Source organism: Gossypium hirsutum, chromosome D07, assembly GCF_007990345.1.
Source record: "Gossypium hirsutum isolate 1008001.06 chromosome D07, Gossypium_hirsutum_v2.1, whole genome shotgun sequence".
NCBI classification, from domain to species: domain Eukaryota; kingdom Viridiplantae; phylum Streptophyta; class Magnoliopsida; order Malvales; family Malvaceae; genus Gossypium; species Gossypium hirsutum.
In genome coordinates, this window is record NC_053443.1 from 54210647 (window position 1) to 54226879 (window position 16233).

Consider the following 16233-nt stretch of genomic DNA (forward strand, 5'->3'; position numbering starts at 1 on the left):
CACTCAACTTTCATAATTTTTCATTTTGGGTATCAAAAATAAAAAATTCGCAAATTAAGCATTGCCATTAACAACTGTTTTCATTTTAGTCACCCAACTTCAATAAGTTTTCATTTTGGTCACCCGTCGTTAATTCAATGTTATTGTACACTCATTTTAGTTACCCAACTTTAATAAATTTTTATTTTGGTTTCTCATTTTATCTTTTAAAAAATTAATTTTATTATTATTTTTAAAATTAATTTTAGGCTATTATGTAAAAGAGAAAAACTTGAGGTTTTATAAGGAATTACTTGAGTTTTATATGGATTTTTTTTTATCTTTTTAATTTTCTTTAATTTTCCTTTTTCAAAATTAACTTTCTGAGTTTTTATAGGAAAAATAATTTATTAGAGCAAATCTAGAGTTTTACATAAAATTGCTTTGGGGGTTTTTATATGGAAACACTATTTTATCTTTTTAAAAATTTATTAAAGTTGGATGACCAATTGTGTAGTTTACCTTAAATATAAAAAAATCATTTTTTTGTGTCTACAAAAAAATATAAATCAATTTTCAAAAGTAATAAAAAAATTAAATATGGCAAAAATAATTATATAATAAATTTATAAAATATTAATAAAAACCTTAAAAATAATCTTGAATCAGATGGTGAGGAGGTAGGAGTAAAAAATAACGTTTTACGTTCAAATCCATTCATTTATATGTGTGTTTTTAAAAGTTTTATATAAAAAGAAAAATATCCTTGTTAATGCAATTTTGAATCGGGATATTGGAAAAAGGTTTGATCTCCAAGAAAAAAAATGAGCTATGAGGGTGTTGGAGTTGACACTTTAATTACTTTCTAATGCTTAAGTGAGTGAAGGATTCAAAGTCATGGAGAGAATAATAATGTGTACAAGATTGGTCAAGAAGATGGAGATAAGAGATGACTAATAACCCATGCCCCTATATTTGGCCTCCAAGCTTGCTTCTTATTGGTTGTTGGTATAAGGAGTGGTCTCATATTGTATCAAGTAGAGTTGGTAGTACTTAGACAAGTGAAAACTAGCCTATTTTGTCCTTATTCATATAATGGATTAACAACAATTTCCCCTCAGGTTTGAAGTTGGTTATTAATTGACTAGGTGAATGTAACACCTGATACGATCTGCCTCAGTGTTGAGTCGAGTCGTATTTGAGTTGCCCGATCGTCGGCGAGGAAGTTTCGTTCGGTTTCGAAAATGGATGAATTTTGGTTAAGTATGGAATTGTATGTTGGAATAAGTTCATGGTGGCTAAAAGATAGATGGATTTTAGATGGAATAACTTTGGATGGGCTTAGTTTAACAAAAAAGTAGGATAGAAAGAGTAAGTGATGGAGATGAATAATAGAACTTAAACATCAAGAAAGATTCGATACTATAACGAGTATCGCCCCAAATCTTATATGGTTTAAGGTGACAGTTGGGAATAGGTTGATGGACCTCGACCCGTTACTTAGCAAAGTAGGAACCGAAGGTATATTTAGATGGATGAACGCCACACCAGGGTTGGTGATAAGTTCAAAAACAAGTTCAGGATGAGGCCACTAGCTCGCTAGATAAGTCACTTGAGACTTGTATGAAATTGTAGAGGAAGTTAACCTCCCAGAAACAAAGTTTCATTAAATAAATTGGCAAAAGTTTTGCAAAAGTCCCTTTACAAAGGCTGATTTCATCAATTTATAGTGTTAAAATAGGCTAGCCAAAAGGTTACAAATATTCAACTTAATGTGCCATTTAAAAAACTGAAATAAAACTCAAGTATTTTCACATTCTTGAGCCAAATAACTTCATTCTTGAATTCACTTCAATTCAGCCGAATGAATGACTTTAATTGCTTGAAAAATGACTCTTGAGTTAGCCCTTGGCCAGCCGAATAGACACCAACTTATTAACCAGCTCCTTAATGGTATCTGAATGCTTGAATTAACCTTTGAAATGGCAAAAACGGGCTGGTAGCTTAAAAGGTTGCTGCCAAAATTAAATAGATGATATAATGCTCCTTAAAACCTCCTTAAATGTAAACTTTTTTTGTAACAGCCCTTTTACCTTGTAACCGAAAATGACTTGAACAACCACTTTATTTAATTTGTAACAGCCTTGAATTGTACTTGAAATGAATTGAAAAGACTCCTGCAATAAACACAAGCTTATTAAACACATGTAAGCACTTATTAAACATAACACACATTAATACTTAACTTAAGTAAATGAAATAAAACATATGCATCAATTATTCCAGCAACTAGATAATTAAAGAAGCATAATTAAATGAACTAAACTCATGCATCAATAAATAATCCTACTAACTAGATTAATTAAGAGCAGCACTTATTAAATAAAGTTCAACAAGAACACTTATTAATTAAACTTAGATGAGTTGAATAAATATCCAGCAACTCATTTATTAAACTAATATGCTTAAATGCATGGTTTGAAATGCAAACTAAATGAACAAATGAGTTACTTAATGCAAGACTTAATTTAATGATGCAGACTTAAACTAACATGAGAGTTACATAATGCATGTCATTATTTATGATGCATACTTAACTAGCATGGAAGTTACATAATGCATAACTTTATTAAATGCAGAACACACAAAAGCAAGTCTAAAATTAAAAATATGCAAACTTATTAATTTAAATAAAACTATATTGAATTAAAAAAAAAGTCTTTAAAAACATTGGCCCAATAATCAATCAGGCCTAGATGTTTCATCTTGCACTTGGGCCCTTCAAGTTTAGGCCAATCCCGATGTCGTCGAGATGTATCGAAACATGATGCGACCAGGTTCGCATCAATACCCCAATCCTAATCTGATTGTCGGATTTGAGTTGCGAGATGCCACATTCGTTGCCGAAGCAATTATGATTTCATCGCAATATCCATCGAGACAAATAATATAAACAATTAAGTTTTAAATCTTCTAAAAACTATTATTTATTCAAATCGGGTCATAAGTAGGCTTACGAAAGCTTTTATGAAACTCTAATAACAAATTAGAAACCAAAACGTAAAAAAAACTAATACAAGAGTGTTGTCGTGACATCAAAGAATGAGTGTCGCGACATTGAGAACAATAGCTTGATGTCGCGACTTCAATTGGGATAAGTCGCGACCATGAAGACAATAACTCAATGTCGCGACTTCAACAGGGGAACGTCGCGACATTAAAGGTAGTTCCCTAAATTTTTGGATCTTTTTCCTCAACCCTACCATGTAACCATTCCATTTTATCCAAATGACCCAAAAATTCAACTTACTACATTATAGGAATTAACAAAAATGCAAAGTTACCACCCTTGACATATCACCACCTAACAATACATGATCACAATACTTATACATTTTCATTTACTTAGCAAGTAAGAAACAACTCAATCACAAGCATAACATGACCAATTAGGCAAACAAACCAGTAACTCACTAGATGATTATATACACATATCACCAAACATATATGGTTATGTTCAAAATGTAAACATTTCCTATCTTATGTACCAAAATGACAATTTGAACCTAATGACCAACTTATACATTAGGTGCATACCACTTGCTATAAACATAACAAAAACTATACAAACTTTACTAAGTCAAGAGTTGAATCCTAGATGTTGTCACACTCCTCGAGACCTCGAGATCTAACGGTACTTGTGTACGAAAATAAACAAAAATCGTACACTGAGCAATAGAGCTCAATGGTGCTAACATGATTAAAACATTAATCACATAAAAGCAAGATATCAAATGCAACCAATATGTGATCCAACTATCAACTAAATCAAGTTTGCATTTATTGTCTCATGTGCATAATCTCATACTATGTCATTTAACAATTCATACATGAACATCTAATCTTTTATATCATTATATCTCTATTACATATAAGTCATAGCATATCATAAAATTCATTCTATTTTCTCATTACTATATCAAATCTACTGATTTGTTTTACAACTGAATCGGTCCTCAAGGCTTGTAATAACTAAGTCATATGATCTTTCACATAACGTCATTTACTTACTTTAAACATTTGTATGCATGATACACATTTCTATTGAGAAATGTGTCATATTGTAGTAAACATGTAACTATTTTATATATATTTGAACGACGAATAAATAAATTTAATTTCACATTTCACTATTATGTCTTTTGTGTTTTTGTCTTTCATGTTTTGCACGTGTAGCGAAATTGTGACAAGCAAATATTAGCTCATTGATTATTTAAGTTCAAACAAATTATAAGTGGCACTATAAGAACGTTTACATTGCGAGAAAGATAACTTACTTCAGTAGATAATTTAAACGAGTCTGTAATCTTGTAAAAGAATCAAAGTGAGCATTTGATTCAAATACTTAGAAGGATTATTATGCCGTCTACAATTCCAATCGGGGAGATGGCTAGTTTTGGCTATTGGAGCACTTGACTCCATGGGTAGAGACATAGATGTACTCATTGAAATAATGATACATTGGACTGGACCCAAGTTGAATTAATTCTAAACCCGTTTGTGAATTAATTCACTTGTGACGTTCATGGTGTGATTTACCTAAATATTGAGTTAGTCACTGACCATGCGTATGTAACTCATGTGTTTTGATAAAAGTGGAAGCTTATGCTCTAAAGATGATCGAGCCCATAACCGGTATGTTGGGTACATGACTTGTGTATGACATGGTTTTACTAGCAACAATGGAATTCATAGCTTGATTAAAGAGTTAACGATATTTTCTCGTAGGCATTGTGTGGATTGATAAATATGAAACGTGGCCACGGGTTGCTCATTCTCGAACGAGCAATTTATCACAATCATTTGTTGACGGTGTAATACCCCCAAAAAAATTACTACAGTAAAAAGTAAGATAATATTCCCGATATAGTAAAATAAGGAAATAAAGTGATAAAAAGGGTAATTTTGAGTTATGTCAACATTGAGAAGTATATTATGACATATTAATTCCAGAAAGGATTAAATCGCAAAAGTGAGAAAATTTTAGTGGCCTAAGAGTAAATACTCAAAATTTAAGACTTGAAGTGTAAATATGAAAAAGTTGAAGGACCAATAGTGAAAATATTTTAAGGGTAGAATAATCTAGAAACCAAGGAAAATGGATGAATTAGGACCAAATTGAAAAGGTGAAGAATTTTGAGGGACTAAATCATAATTTATCAAATTAAGTGATGACTCAAGGATGGAATTTTAAAAGAACATAAAGGGCAAATGGTCAATTAATAAGAGAGAGAAATCTAGAAGGCAATGATGATGTTGGTGATATTTTAGAATAATTAAATAAATAAATATTAGTTTATTAATATTTTAATTTGATTTTTAAATTATATTTTATTATTTTATTATTAATTTTCATTAGTATATATATGTGGAAAGAAAGATGAAAAGCAACCAACCCATCATCTTCCATGCATCCAACGTGAGGAGAAGAGAGGAAGAAGGAAAGTTTTGCTTTCTTTACAATTTGGTCCTTCCTCCAAAAACTTACCATTTTCACCTAGAAATCAAAAGAATTTCCATATCCATTAAGAGAGAAAGATAACAAGGAAACTATGGGGAGGTAGAATATCAAGTTGGATTCAAGAAATTGAAGCTGGAGGAGAGAGAAAATCAAGTTAAAGATTGAAATCAATAGGACAAGATAAGAACATTGAGATTTCAATAGCTTTTTAAGTTTGATATTATTGACATTGCATGGAAAAGATGTTATAGTAGAGTTTTCTTATATAAAGTCTTATGTTCTTGATATATTAGTGAAGAGAAATAAGTGAAAGTGATGGGAAGTATTATAGAGAAAGGGAATAAGGAAGTTATAAACTTAGTAATTAATATTTTGAACTAAAACAGTTTTGGACAGCAGCAGTAGGTTAACTTTGAAAAATCATCATAAATTGTAGAAATGAAATTAGAGGATTAACACAATATGGAATTAAAGATTACTGAGTCTAGTTTCTCATAGAAGAAACGGTGTAAGTAATGAAATTGTAAATCATGAGATATAATAGATTTTGTGGGATAAGGTCAGAATGATTTTGGGTTCCCCTGTTCTGAATTTGGAAAATCATAAAAAATTTTAAAAAAATAATTATGGGTTATAATTTATATGTTTAAAATCCTTAAAGAGTATATTTTCAATATAAATAAACAGGGATATCATCTAAATTTTTTACAAGGAGATAATTAAGTTTTAGTGAAGAAGGGTCGGAACTATCAGACAGCAGAATATAGGTGACTTTAAAGAATAAAATGTACTTATTGGCTAAACCAAAAATTCTGAAAATTTTATGGTAAGAAGATATGTGAGTCTAGTTTTAGATAAAATTAATTGATCTCAATTTGGAGTTCTGTATCTCAAGATATAAATAATTTAGTGACTATGACTCAAGTGGACAACTTTGAATGAATATATAAATAAATGGTGAAATTATAGATAATGTTACATATAAGCATGTTATATACATTAAGGATGTGGAATGGAGAGGAGGAGGAGAAAAATATATGATTATTAAACTAGCATGAGTTTTCATTAAAAATGACCAATTTACATGTTTTAGGTTCAAGGACTAAATTGAACAAATGTGAAACTTTAAGGGTAAATTTGTAAAAATGTCAAAAAATGACCAAATTGTATGAAATGAATTGTTTTATTATTTAAATTAGTAAATTGAATGAAATATTAATTTAGATCAAAATTGGGTGGAAATTCGAGAAAAATAGAAATTTTCCAAAATGTCCTTGAATTTTGCTATTTCTACAATTTAGTCTGGTAAGTTCGTATGAACTATATTTTGTATAATTTTAATAGAAATGAATGCTATTTGGTAATGAATATTATATATATGTGTGTTTTATTATTGGAATTGAATTATTATTGGTAATAGGTATAATTATCAGATGTTTTGAAATGATTATCGGAAGCTCGATTGAGTTGGAAGCTTGTTGGAGATATATCACATTATCCATTGGTTCTATTGGTAATTTTGGATGATTTGATTCTGGTTATAATGACTTGTATAAGTTAAATTGGTTAATGTTAGCTCATAAATGTTTTGATTTTGATTGATTATAAATATGAATGCTTGATGAAATGAAATGTCTGAAAATTAATTTGTAAACTCCGGTAATGCTCTATAACCCTATTCTAGAGAAGAATACGGGTTAAGGGTGTTACAGATGGTGATCATATTAATCATTAAGAATACACAATGGTGACAATAAGATAAAATATGATTGTATTGAGTGAATGGGTTTAACTCAAAAGAATAAAATATATTATATAAAGATAAAACACATAACGAGGTTATTAGACAAAACAGTTGGATGAATTGCTTTTGTAAATAGTATACAATAAGGAGTTTTCAATCATGGTACTTCTTGTGGATTGACTCCATGATTAAGTAAATTATGAATTATTGGAACAATACTTCTGGACATAATTGCAATTACTAGAGCCTAATTATATATTTTTGATTGGTCCCTCTGCCGCAACAAAAGCTTGATCAGACTGCATTTGAATCAGAAGAAAATTCTACAACTTTGGAAATAATTTAATTGAGTCGATTTATTCGATGTGGAATTAAATTGGGCTGTTGTGAGAATAATTAGAGAATTTGATTAAAGAATTTTCTTGAAAAATTAATTTTGGAAAATCTCAGTGATTTTTGGAAAAATTAATTTTGATCAAGCAAAATTAAATTAATCAAATTAATTAAAATAAATATGATATTTTGAAAATTAATTTTCAAGTCAAACAATTGACTCAATAGGTAATTGAACTTGAAATTTGGACCTGAGATCGAAAGTTGAAACCAAGAACCTAAAAATCGAGACTGAGACCCAAAATTGGTCGAATTGGGCCTGATATGTGAAATTGGACCGACAGTCCAATTGATGGCTGGACCGAACCAGTTGGGCCATTATTGGCTCGGATCGAACTGGCAACAGTCGAACCAGCTCGGGGTGCCGTGAGGGTGTCGCACCTGCGATGGCACCATTGGACACAACGGTGGCGACGACGACATTCCGGTGGCCGACGGTGGTTTTTTGGTGGTTGAGTAGTGGAAGAATTATACTGCTACTGGGACTCTTCCAGATAATTTGATTTCAGATTAACTATTTCAAAAATAATTTTAATTTAATAATTTTAATATTAAATTTAATTTAATAATTTTCTTAATAGTATTTTAGTAATTTAATATTAAAGTGATTATCTTAATGTTAAATTTAATTTAATATTTATCCTGTAGATAAATATCTATTAATTTAATAAATTTAATATTAAAGTGATTAAGTTTAATCATAGTTAAACTCTCTAAGCTCTCCCTATATAAAGAGAGTTATGAATCATTATTTTTTACACACTTGAATTCAAGATAAAGTAGTAGAGAAAAAATTCGCTGAAGAAATTATTTCAATAGATTTCTAGAGATATTTTTCTTATTCACAACTTGGCCCAAAAGTTTAAAGAAATTATGAAATTATTCCATTGGTAAGTAAAACTTTGTTTTTTACTTATTTTCTTATTTTCCGTAGCGTTTTTCAAACTTGATTTTCCAACAATTTCATCATTAGATTCCATATCAATTATCAATAAGCAAAGTGTATGTTTTAATCCCTATTAACTGGACACGGACTCAAGATGTATACACGGATCATCCATCCATCATATCTAACACTTAGTGTCTCATCGTATGTTTGAAGTATAATATGTGTTCCACACCTCATCAGTATAAACCGAAGTATATTATAAATATGCTTAGCACCTAGACCTGACCATGGATCAGGCCACCTGCCCAGGACTAAAGGCTTGCCCAAAAAGTGGGAGGGTTTGAGAAAAAAATATAGGCCAAAAAATGAGCTTGGACAAAAAATAAGTCTCATTTTCTAAATGGGTCAAGCATCGAGCAAGATTTTTTTGGCCTAGGCCCAAATTTGACTTTTTTTTCTATTACCATTATGTTGTTTTGCTACCATTTCATCATTATATTGCTACTATTTTATTATTATTGTATGGATATTGTATAACTCTTGTTTTATTGTTAATTTTACTACTATTTTAGAGACATTTGCTTGCTAGGTTGCAGCTATATTAGTGTTATTTAAGTATAAAGACTTTTTTAATGTATTTTCAAATTGTTGGGAAACATTTATTTTTATGTTTTTAGTGTATTTGATGTCTTATATGTTGTTAATTTATTTTTATATAAAAAAATTAGTACTGGCGGGTCTTGTCGGACTCGGGTTTAGCATTTTTTTATCTAGGTCGGGATTGGGCAAAATTTTAGACCCATTTTTGTGTCGGGCCCAAGCCTAGAAAATGGGCCTAAAATTTTGCATTAGCCCGACCCGAACTCAACCCGGCTCAACCCATGATCAAGTTTACTAGCACCTCATTAGTACGTCCAAAGTATAATATGCTCTCTACACCTCATCGATATAAACCGAAGTAAAATCCCGTACACTAATCTTATGGTATACCAACTATACCCAACTCTATTTGAGACCGCTAATAGGTATTCAATGTTTCAAAGCATATGAGATTCACATCTCATAAGCCATTACATAGTAAATTCATTTCATACTCAATCATTTGTTTAGCATTACATATCATTACTATATTTCTATTTCATGTACAATCTACTTGGTAATCTTACACATTAATGTTTTAGTTGATCTTCTATATGTCATTTACATATGAGCCCATACATTTAATTTCAATTACCTCATGCATCTCATTATCATATGTTGACATATTTATATCAAGTCATCATATTCATATCATCATTTATTTATCATAACATCTTTCATCAAGTAACAATTTCAATTAAATAACAAATCATAGGTAAAACTTATTTTTTATGAGACAAAGCACCAATGTCATCTTACTCAATTTAATCCTTAGTCAAACTATGAACTAAACAAGTCATGAAAGCATAAAGTGGGATAGGCTACTTGTCTATGGCCTTTGCCTTTCCTTTATTCTGCAATGCTCGACGTTATCTTTAACTACGTTTGATAATTCGATTATAGAAACAATATTAGTTTTCACACAATCACATGTAACTACATTAATTAAACATAGTTTTTATTTTATTCGTTTTAGCCCATATATCCAAAATGTTCATACCATTCGATATTTAGTATCGAATCAAAATTCAATTTTTTATTCTTTAACTAGAGACCTTGTATTTTTAAACTATAGTATAATATTTTAATAACTTTCAATTTATTCAATTTAGTCTCTAATGTCATAACATTAACTATTTAACTTAACTTTAAATTTAAGCTAAATTCACTACTTTCTAATATTCTTCTAACATGATCTAGGCTTATCACTCATAAACCCATCATTACCATGCTTGCTTTCACCAACATCCATTAATGGTAACTTAACCTAATGGCTATGGTAGCTTCACCAAATTTCTTTCTTTCTTTTATAATGTTAGACCACAATGTACGAAAGAAAGAAGATGATCTTTCACTCCCCGCCCCCCACACACTCTCTCTCTATATATATATTTATCTTTTTGTGATAAAAAAACTAGATAAGTTAAGTACAATTATCTAGTAATATCCAAAGGATTTTCTGTAAATAGATGTAAACCTTCATTTCTTACAAAGGTCATCTTGGTAATGGAGTCAGCTTCTAAGTTCTCTTCTCTGGGAATATAGTCAAGCTCCTAGTGTCCTACTTCCTACAAAAACTTGTGTATATGTCTGATAAGAGCTAAAAAATATGTGAATGAGTGTGCTTCATGGATGGCCTGAAGAACCTTTGTACTGTCTGTTCGGATCAACACTTTATCACAATGCCTATTTTGTAATAGAAGCAGACTATCTAAAATACCCCATAATTCAGCATTGAAAACAGAGCATTGACTCAATCTTCTGTTAAATCCAAGAATTCACCTCCCTTGATCGTCCCTAATCACTCCTCCGGCAGCAACATCTCCTGAGTCAACCTTAACTGTACCATCTAAATAAAGGTGAGTCCAATTTTCATTCCGATGTAAAGAGCTCTATGAACTAGGCATTATACTTAACATGTTTCTTATGTGGTCAAGTATTAATATAGTCCTTGGTCAAATTGACAAGTAAACCTACTTGCATATTTTAAATTAAAAATCCATAATGATTAAAATTTTACAATTTAATCTCTTTACTATAATTAATTAATTTCAATTTAGTTACTAGATCAACTGCTAATATATTTTAAATTTAAACGCATAAATTCTTCTATTCATCATTTCAATAACTCAGTTTATGAAATTGGATCTCAAAATTGTATTTTTCAACACTGGCTAAAATTGAGTCGTTACAGTGAAGACCAAAACAAACAAAACACACCTTTAAATGAGCAAATTAAGGATGTGGAAGATGTCATAAATTTAGTTGTATCCCATTGAGGTTTGTACTCAATTATATATAGGACCAGAAGTTTGTGATCAAGTTTGTAGGCAACGTTAGAGACTTAATTGTATCCCTCAAGGGATTTATGCATAATACAAGTAGCCTTATGAAGACCTCACATAAATACTTATGGCTAACGAGATGTATCAATAACTTGAGGAAGACTTACAACTTCGTAAAAAACTTGCAATATTACTGAAGTTGAGTTGTGAGTCTAAAGGTAATATATGGGTCTGAAGATGAACTATGTCGAGACTTGTGTAATAACAAAAAGAAACTTACGGCCTAGAGTCTAAATTATTTTAAAATATAAGCCCAAAAGAGTCGTGCCAATGGGGTAGGCTGGGTTACATAGCTCATGAACACCTTTTTTAATCATTCAATGAGTAAATAACATATTTTTTTGAAAAATTGGAATGTTTTTGCATTTTAAATAATTTCAAAATTTTTAAATGATTATTTTAGAAAGTATTTTTATTTTTTAAATTTGAATTTTAAAGATTTTTTTTCATAATTTTTTATTCTTTTTAAAAAAAACTTATATAAAATATGAAAATTTTGATTTTGATTTTTTTATGTTATTTAAAAGCATAGGACCAAATTAACAAAAATTGTAAACATTGACGGCTAAAAAATTATTTTACCATTTGTAAATGTTAAATTAATAATTTTAACGAAAAATTTAGGCCAGAGTCAATATTTTCAAATCAGAAAAATTATAGGAATCAATGTGTTGAAATTTAATTATAGGGACTAAATTTTAATTTTTAAAAGAGTAAAAGGGTCTCTAGCAAATTTAAACCAAAAAGGGGGCGCCATTCCATTCTCTCTATGACTCTCTTCATCTATTATTAATTGAATTCTCTAAGTGACTTAGATCTCCACTACTCAAAATTGCTCTAGTTTTCTAATCAACCCCTAATACATGTTTACAACAGTCTCCTCTCAATATGCACTTAAAGTCTATAGTTAAATTTAGTATTATTCTCTCCTTCAAATATTCAATCTATCACATAGAAGTGAATAGAGTGTAATATGTATCGGCAACAAAATTGATATGCACTCCTGAGGATCTAGCAATCAGTAAAGCAATCAGTAAACTCTAAAATAGTATTTAATCAGTAAAGCAATCAGTATTTAATCTATTAAATATTCAAATATTTAGTCTATATTTCTTATGTTTTCATCAACTAAAATAGTTTGGGCCTGCAGGTTTAACTCTAAACACTCCTGGGAATCTAGCAATCAGTAAAGCAAAGTAGAGCAAAACAACAGAGGCACAAAGCAGGGCAAAGTAGTAAAGCAAAAGAGGCACAACTAAGCCAGAATTTTCCCTCTTTTTTTTTCTTTTAGAAGAGTTACTTTTCATTATTCTAATCACATGCATTACTGATAATGATATTTTGTTTTGTGTTTCTTTTGCTTCTTTGTTTCTTGTAATCTTCTGAAACTTTCTAAAATGATTTTAAGGAGATAGAATTTCTGTAAAATCAGTCAATTAATTTCTGTAAAATTTCTGTAAAAATCAAACAATCAAAAAACAACTAAAAACAAAACATAATGAATAATTAAAGAGAAGAAGAAGAAAAAAAACTCACCGGCGGAAGAGGAAAAAAAAACCAGAGGAAAGAACTTTGAAAGCGAAAATGTGAAAAAAATGGGTATAGAGCTCCAAAGAACTAAAGGAAAGAACGTTTTTTTGGGGAGAAGACAGGTTAAAAATGGAAATTATCAGCCAAGTGCTTTTGGCCAAAAAGAACTTTTTAGATGGTGAAAATTATTCTGAATGGTGGCCGTTCTTCATTGCTTTTAAGAGAAAATGACTTTTTATTGCAAAAGTCGATCTAAAAAGCTAAGGAGAACGGGGTCTAAGACGGTTTAACTAAAGAGCCGTTGGGGGACGGGGGGCGTTTATAAAAGCAGAAGAGTTCGTTCTTGAATTCCGTGTCTGAGTTTCACTTCCCTAGTTGAAATTGAGATCACCCCACTCATACTTGCTTCCAAAGTTTTTCTTCAATGGCTTCACTCTACGTTAGATCCCATCCTGTTTATTTAGTCGACATCATATCCCAAGCCCGGTGCCGTTTAGTATCTCCCCGTTTGATGGAAATCATGTTAACCATCAAAGTTATCTACTGTTCCACTTTCACCCCCACTCAACCCTTTGTTTCCGTCTCACCCATCTGCAACACCGCGGCATGCTTCGCCAAGTTCTTGCTCCCACGCTCGCGGGGCTCGGAATCAACCCATCCTATACAGATTGTCAAAGGGTCCTTCAAGAAATCATGGAACGTGGACTCAGATTTGTGAATGGGACGTTGAGCAGAGGATATCACTGTAAAGCCTTGCATCTTCAGCCTGTGATACTTGTGGGACCCAGGAAGACCAACCAGGAGTCTTTGATGACCGCAGCTGCTTTGGCCATATCTGAGTCGGAGTTCGAAAGCAATAACTACGGCATGGTAGCCGCTACTGAGTCCTCTGTTAGAGAGATGCTGAAGAGGTTCAAAGTAGAAGATGGTGAGCAACAAGACTGCATGGTGTGCTTGGAGGAACAAGGGGTTGGATTTGAAGCGTCTCGGATGCCTTGCTTTCATATTTTCCATGGCGATTGCATCGGAAAATGGTTGCAGCAAAGCCATTACTGCCCTATTTGTCGATTCCAGATGCCGACTCATTAAACAGATAGATGACGAGACTGTTTAGTGTCTAGCTTCTTTATTCATTCATTCATTTGTTTGTTTCTTGTGGAAACTCGTATTTGGTCTGTAAATTGATATAGCAAATTCTTTTTTACCCACAAAAAGGGTTAGTAATATAAATAAAAATGGACAGAGAAATATTCATTCTCAATGTTGACAGTGTTAGTCAACATTTCCAACAAATTTTCATATCATTTGCATTTGCAGCAAGTTACTTCATCAAAGTAATGAAGAAATACCGTCACTCATAATCCTAAGCTTTTACATCAAAGTAATCCAAAGCTTTACATTATTCTATCATACCATAACTTCAATCGGTTAATACTAGTGGCCAAGCCAGAAATTTCTTTTTAGGGAATTGAAATTAAATTGTAACTTTTATGATAATAAAAATATAATTTCACCATTTTAATAGCCTATATCTCTATAACTTTAAAAGATTAAATCAATTTTTTTATTATTTTTAAGGGGCCGAAGTACAATTTTACCTTTACTAATTTAAAATTTTTAAAATTTCAAAGGGTCTAAATAAAAAATTTTCTATTTCAGGGGCAGGGCTCCTGCCACCACTCCCCCCAATTTTGCCCCTAGTTAATACGAGGCATTTATTAACAATTATCATTTATATTTCTTATTTTACAATTAGTCTTATCGATGCCAAAACATCTTATACTTATCATTACAAACTAAAAACAAAGTCGTATAATGTACACAAATTTAGAATTAAGAGATTAAGTCACATACGAACTTACCTGTCAAAAACAGCAACTAATGAGAAGTTAAAGACTAATATATAATTTCTCCTATTTCTCGATTTTCATCCTATTGATCCAAATTTCGGTCTATAACAATTTATTTTAATTTATCAATTCTAAACATCGCTTATTACAATAATATATCAATTCTATTTTGATTTTACAAAAGTTCTCTAAAATTTTATATTTTATTCAATTTAGCCCCTACAATCGAAATAGCTATATCTCTCAATTTTAGGCTTTGTTTTTCAATCCGATTTCAATTTCATCCCTGTACAGCCCTCTAAATTCAATACTTACAGAAATTTCATGTAAAATTTGAAATATTTATATTTTAGTCCCTAAACTCAAAATTAATAAATTTTACTCTATAATTTCGTCCCTATTTCATCTCCATGCTTATCAACTAACATAATAACATCAAAAACTCCAAAATTCATTAATGTTAACATTTAAGATCTTTTACAGTTTTGAAAATGAAGGAATGGTTTAGCTAAATCGAGTTACAACGACCTCAAAAATATAAAATTTACGAAAAATCGACGTAGAAATCACTTACATGTATGAGATGAATACTTGAAGATCAATTTCGTCCCTTGGTTCTTTTCTGCAAACGGTGAAGAGAAAAATAAAAATGGAAGATGACGACTTTGGTTTGCTTATTTTAACATATAATTATAATAATTAAAATTTATAATTTAACATATAAAATCAATGAAATAATGCACTAACCGTCCACTAAATCTTTAAAGTCGTTAAATTGCCACTTAAACCCTCAAATATTTATTAATCAAACATTTTAATTAATAAAAATCAATACCGTTTAACTTTTACAGTTTTTATGATATAGTCCTTATACCCTAATTAACTATCAAATCACTAAAACTTTTGGACAAGAATTCAATTCACCTATTTAACAACTCTGGGCTCAGTTTGAAAAAATGAGGTCTCGAAACCTCATTTTTCAAAACAACTAATTTTAGGGTTGAACCACTATACTTTAACTAAATGTCCAATTAGTAAATTTATCAGATCAAAATTCAATATATATAATCCTAATATTGACTCGTAAATATTAAATAATAATATTTATGGACTCACTTGTCGAAATTGGGGTCTCAATACTACTAGAATTGGGTTGTTACATAAACATAGTTTTTTTATTTTATTCATTTTAGTCCCTATATCCAAAATGCTCATATCTTTTGATATTTAGTATCGAATTAAAATTCAATTTTATATTCTTTGACTAGAGACTTTGTATTTTTAACCTGTAGTATAATATTTTTTAATAACTTTCAATTTATTCAATTTAGTCTCTAATATCA

General features: G+C 30.4%; 1 protein-coding gene across 1 annotated transcript; it reads right to left on the reverse strand.

Moving 5' to 3' along the window:
• Positions 1–1631: 1631 nt before the first annotated feature.
• LOC107925753 (uncharacterized) lies at positions 1632–14295 on the reverse strand. Its single transcript, XM_016856476.2, has 2 exons — positions 13047–14295; positions 1632–2156 (listed from the first exon to the last, which is right to left on the reverse strand). Exon 1 carries the CDS (start codon positions 14124–14126, stop codon positions 13605–13607), a length of 522 nt encoding a protein of 173 aa, XP_016711965.1. The 5' UTR covers positions 14127–14295; the 3' UTR covers positions 1632–2156; positions 13047–13604.
• Positions 14296–16233: the final 1938 nt, after the last annotated feature.

Coding starts and splice junctions, on each gene's coding strand:
- LOC107925753 (XM_016856476.2), bottom strand. CDS start 14,126: ATGAGTCGGCATCTGGAATCGACAAATAGGGCAGTAATGGCTTTGCTG.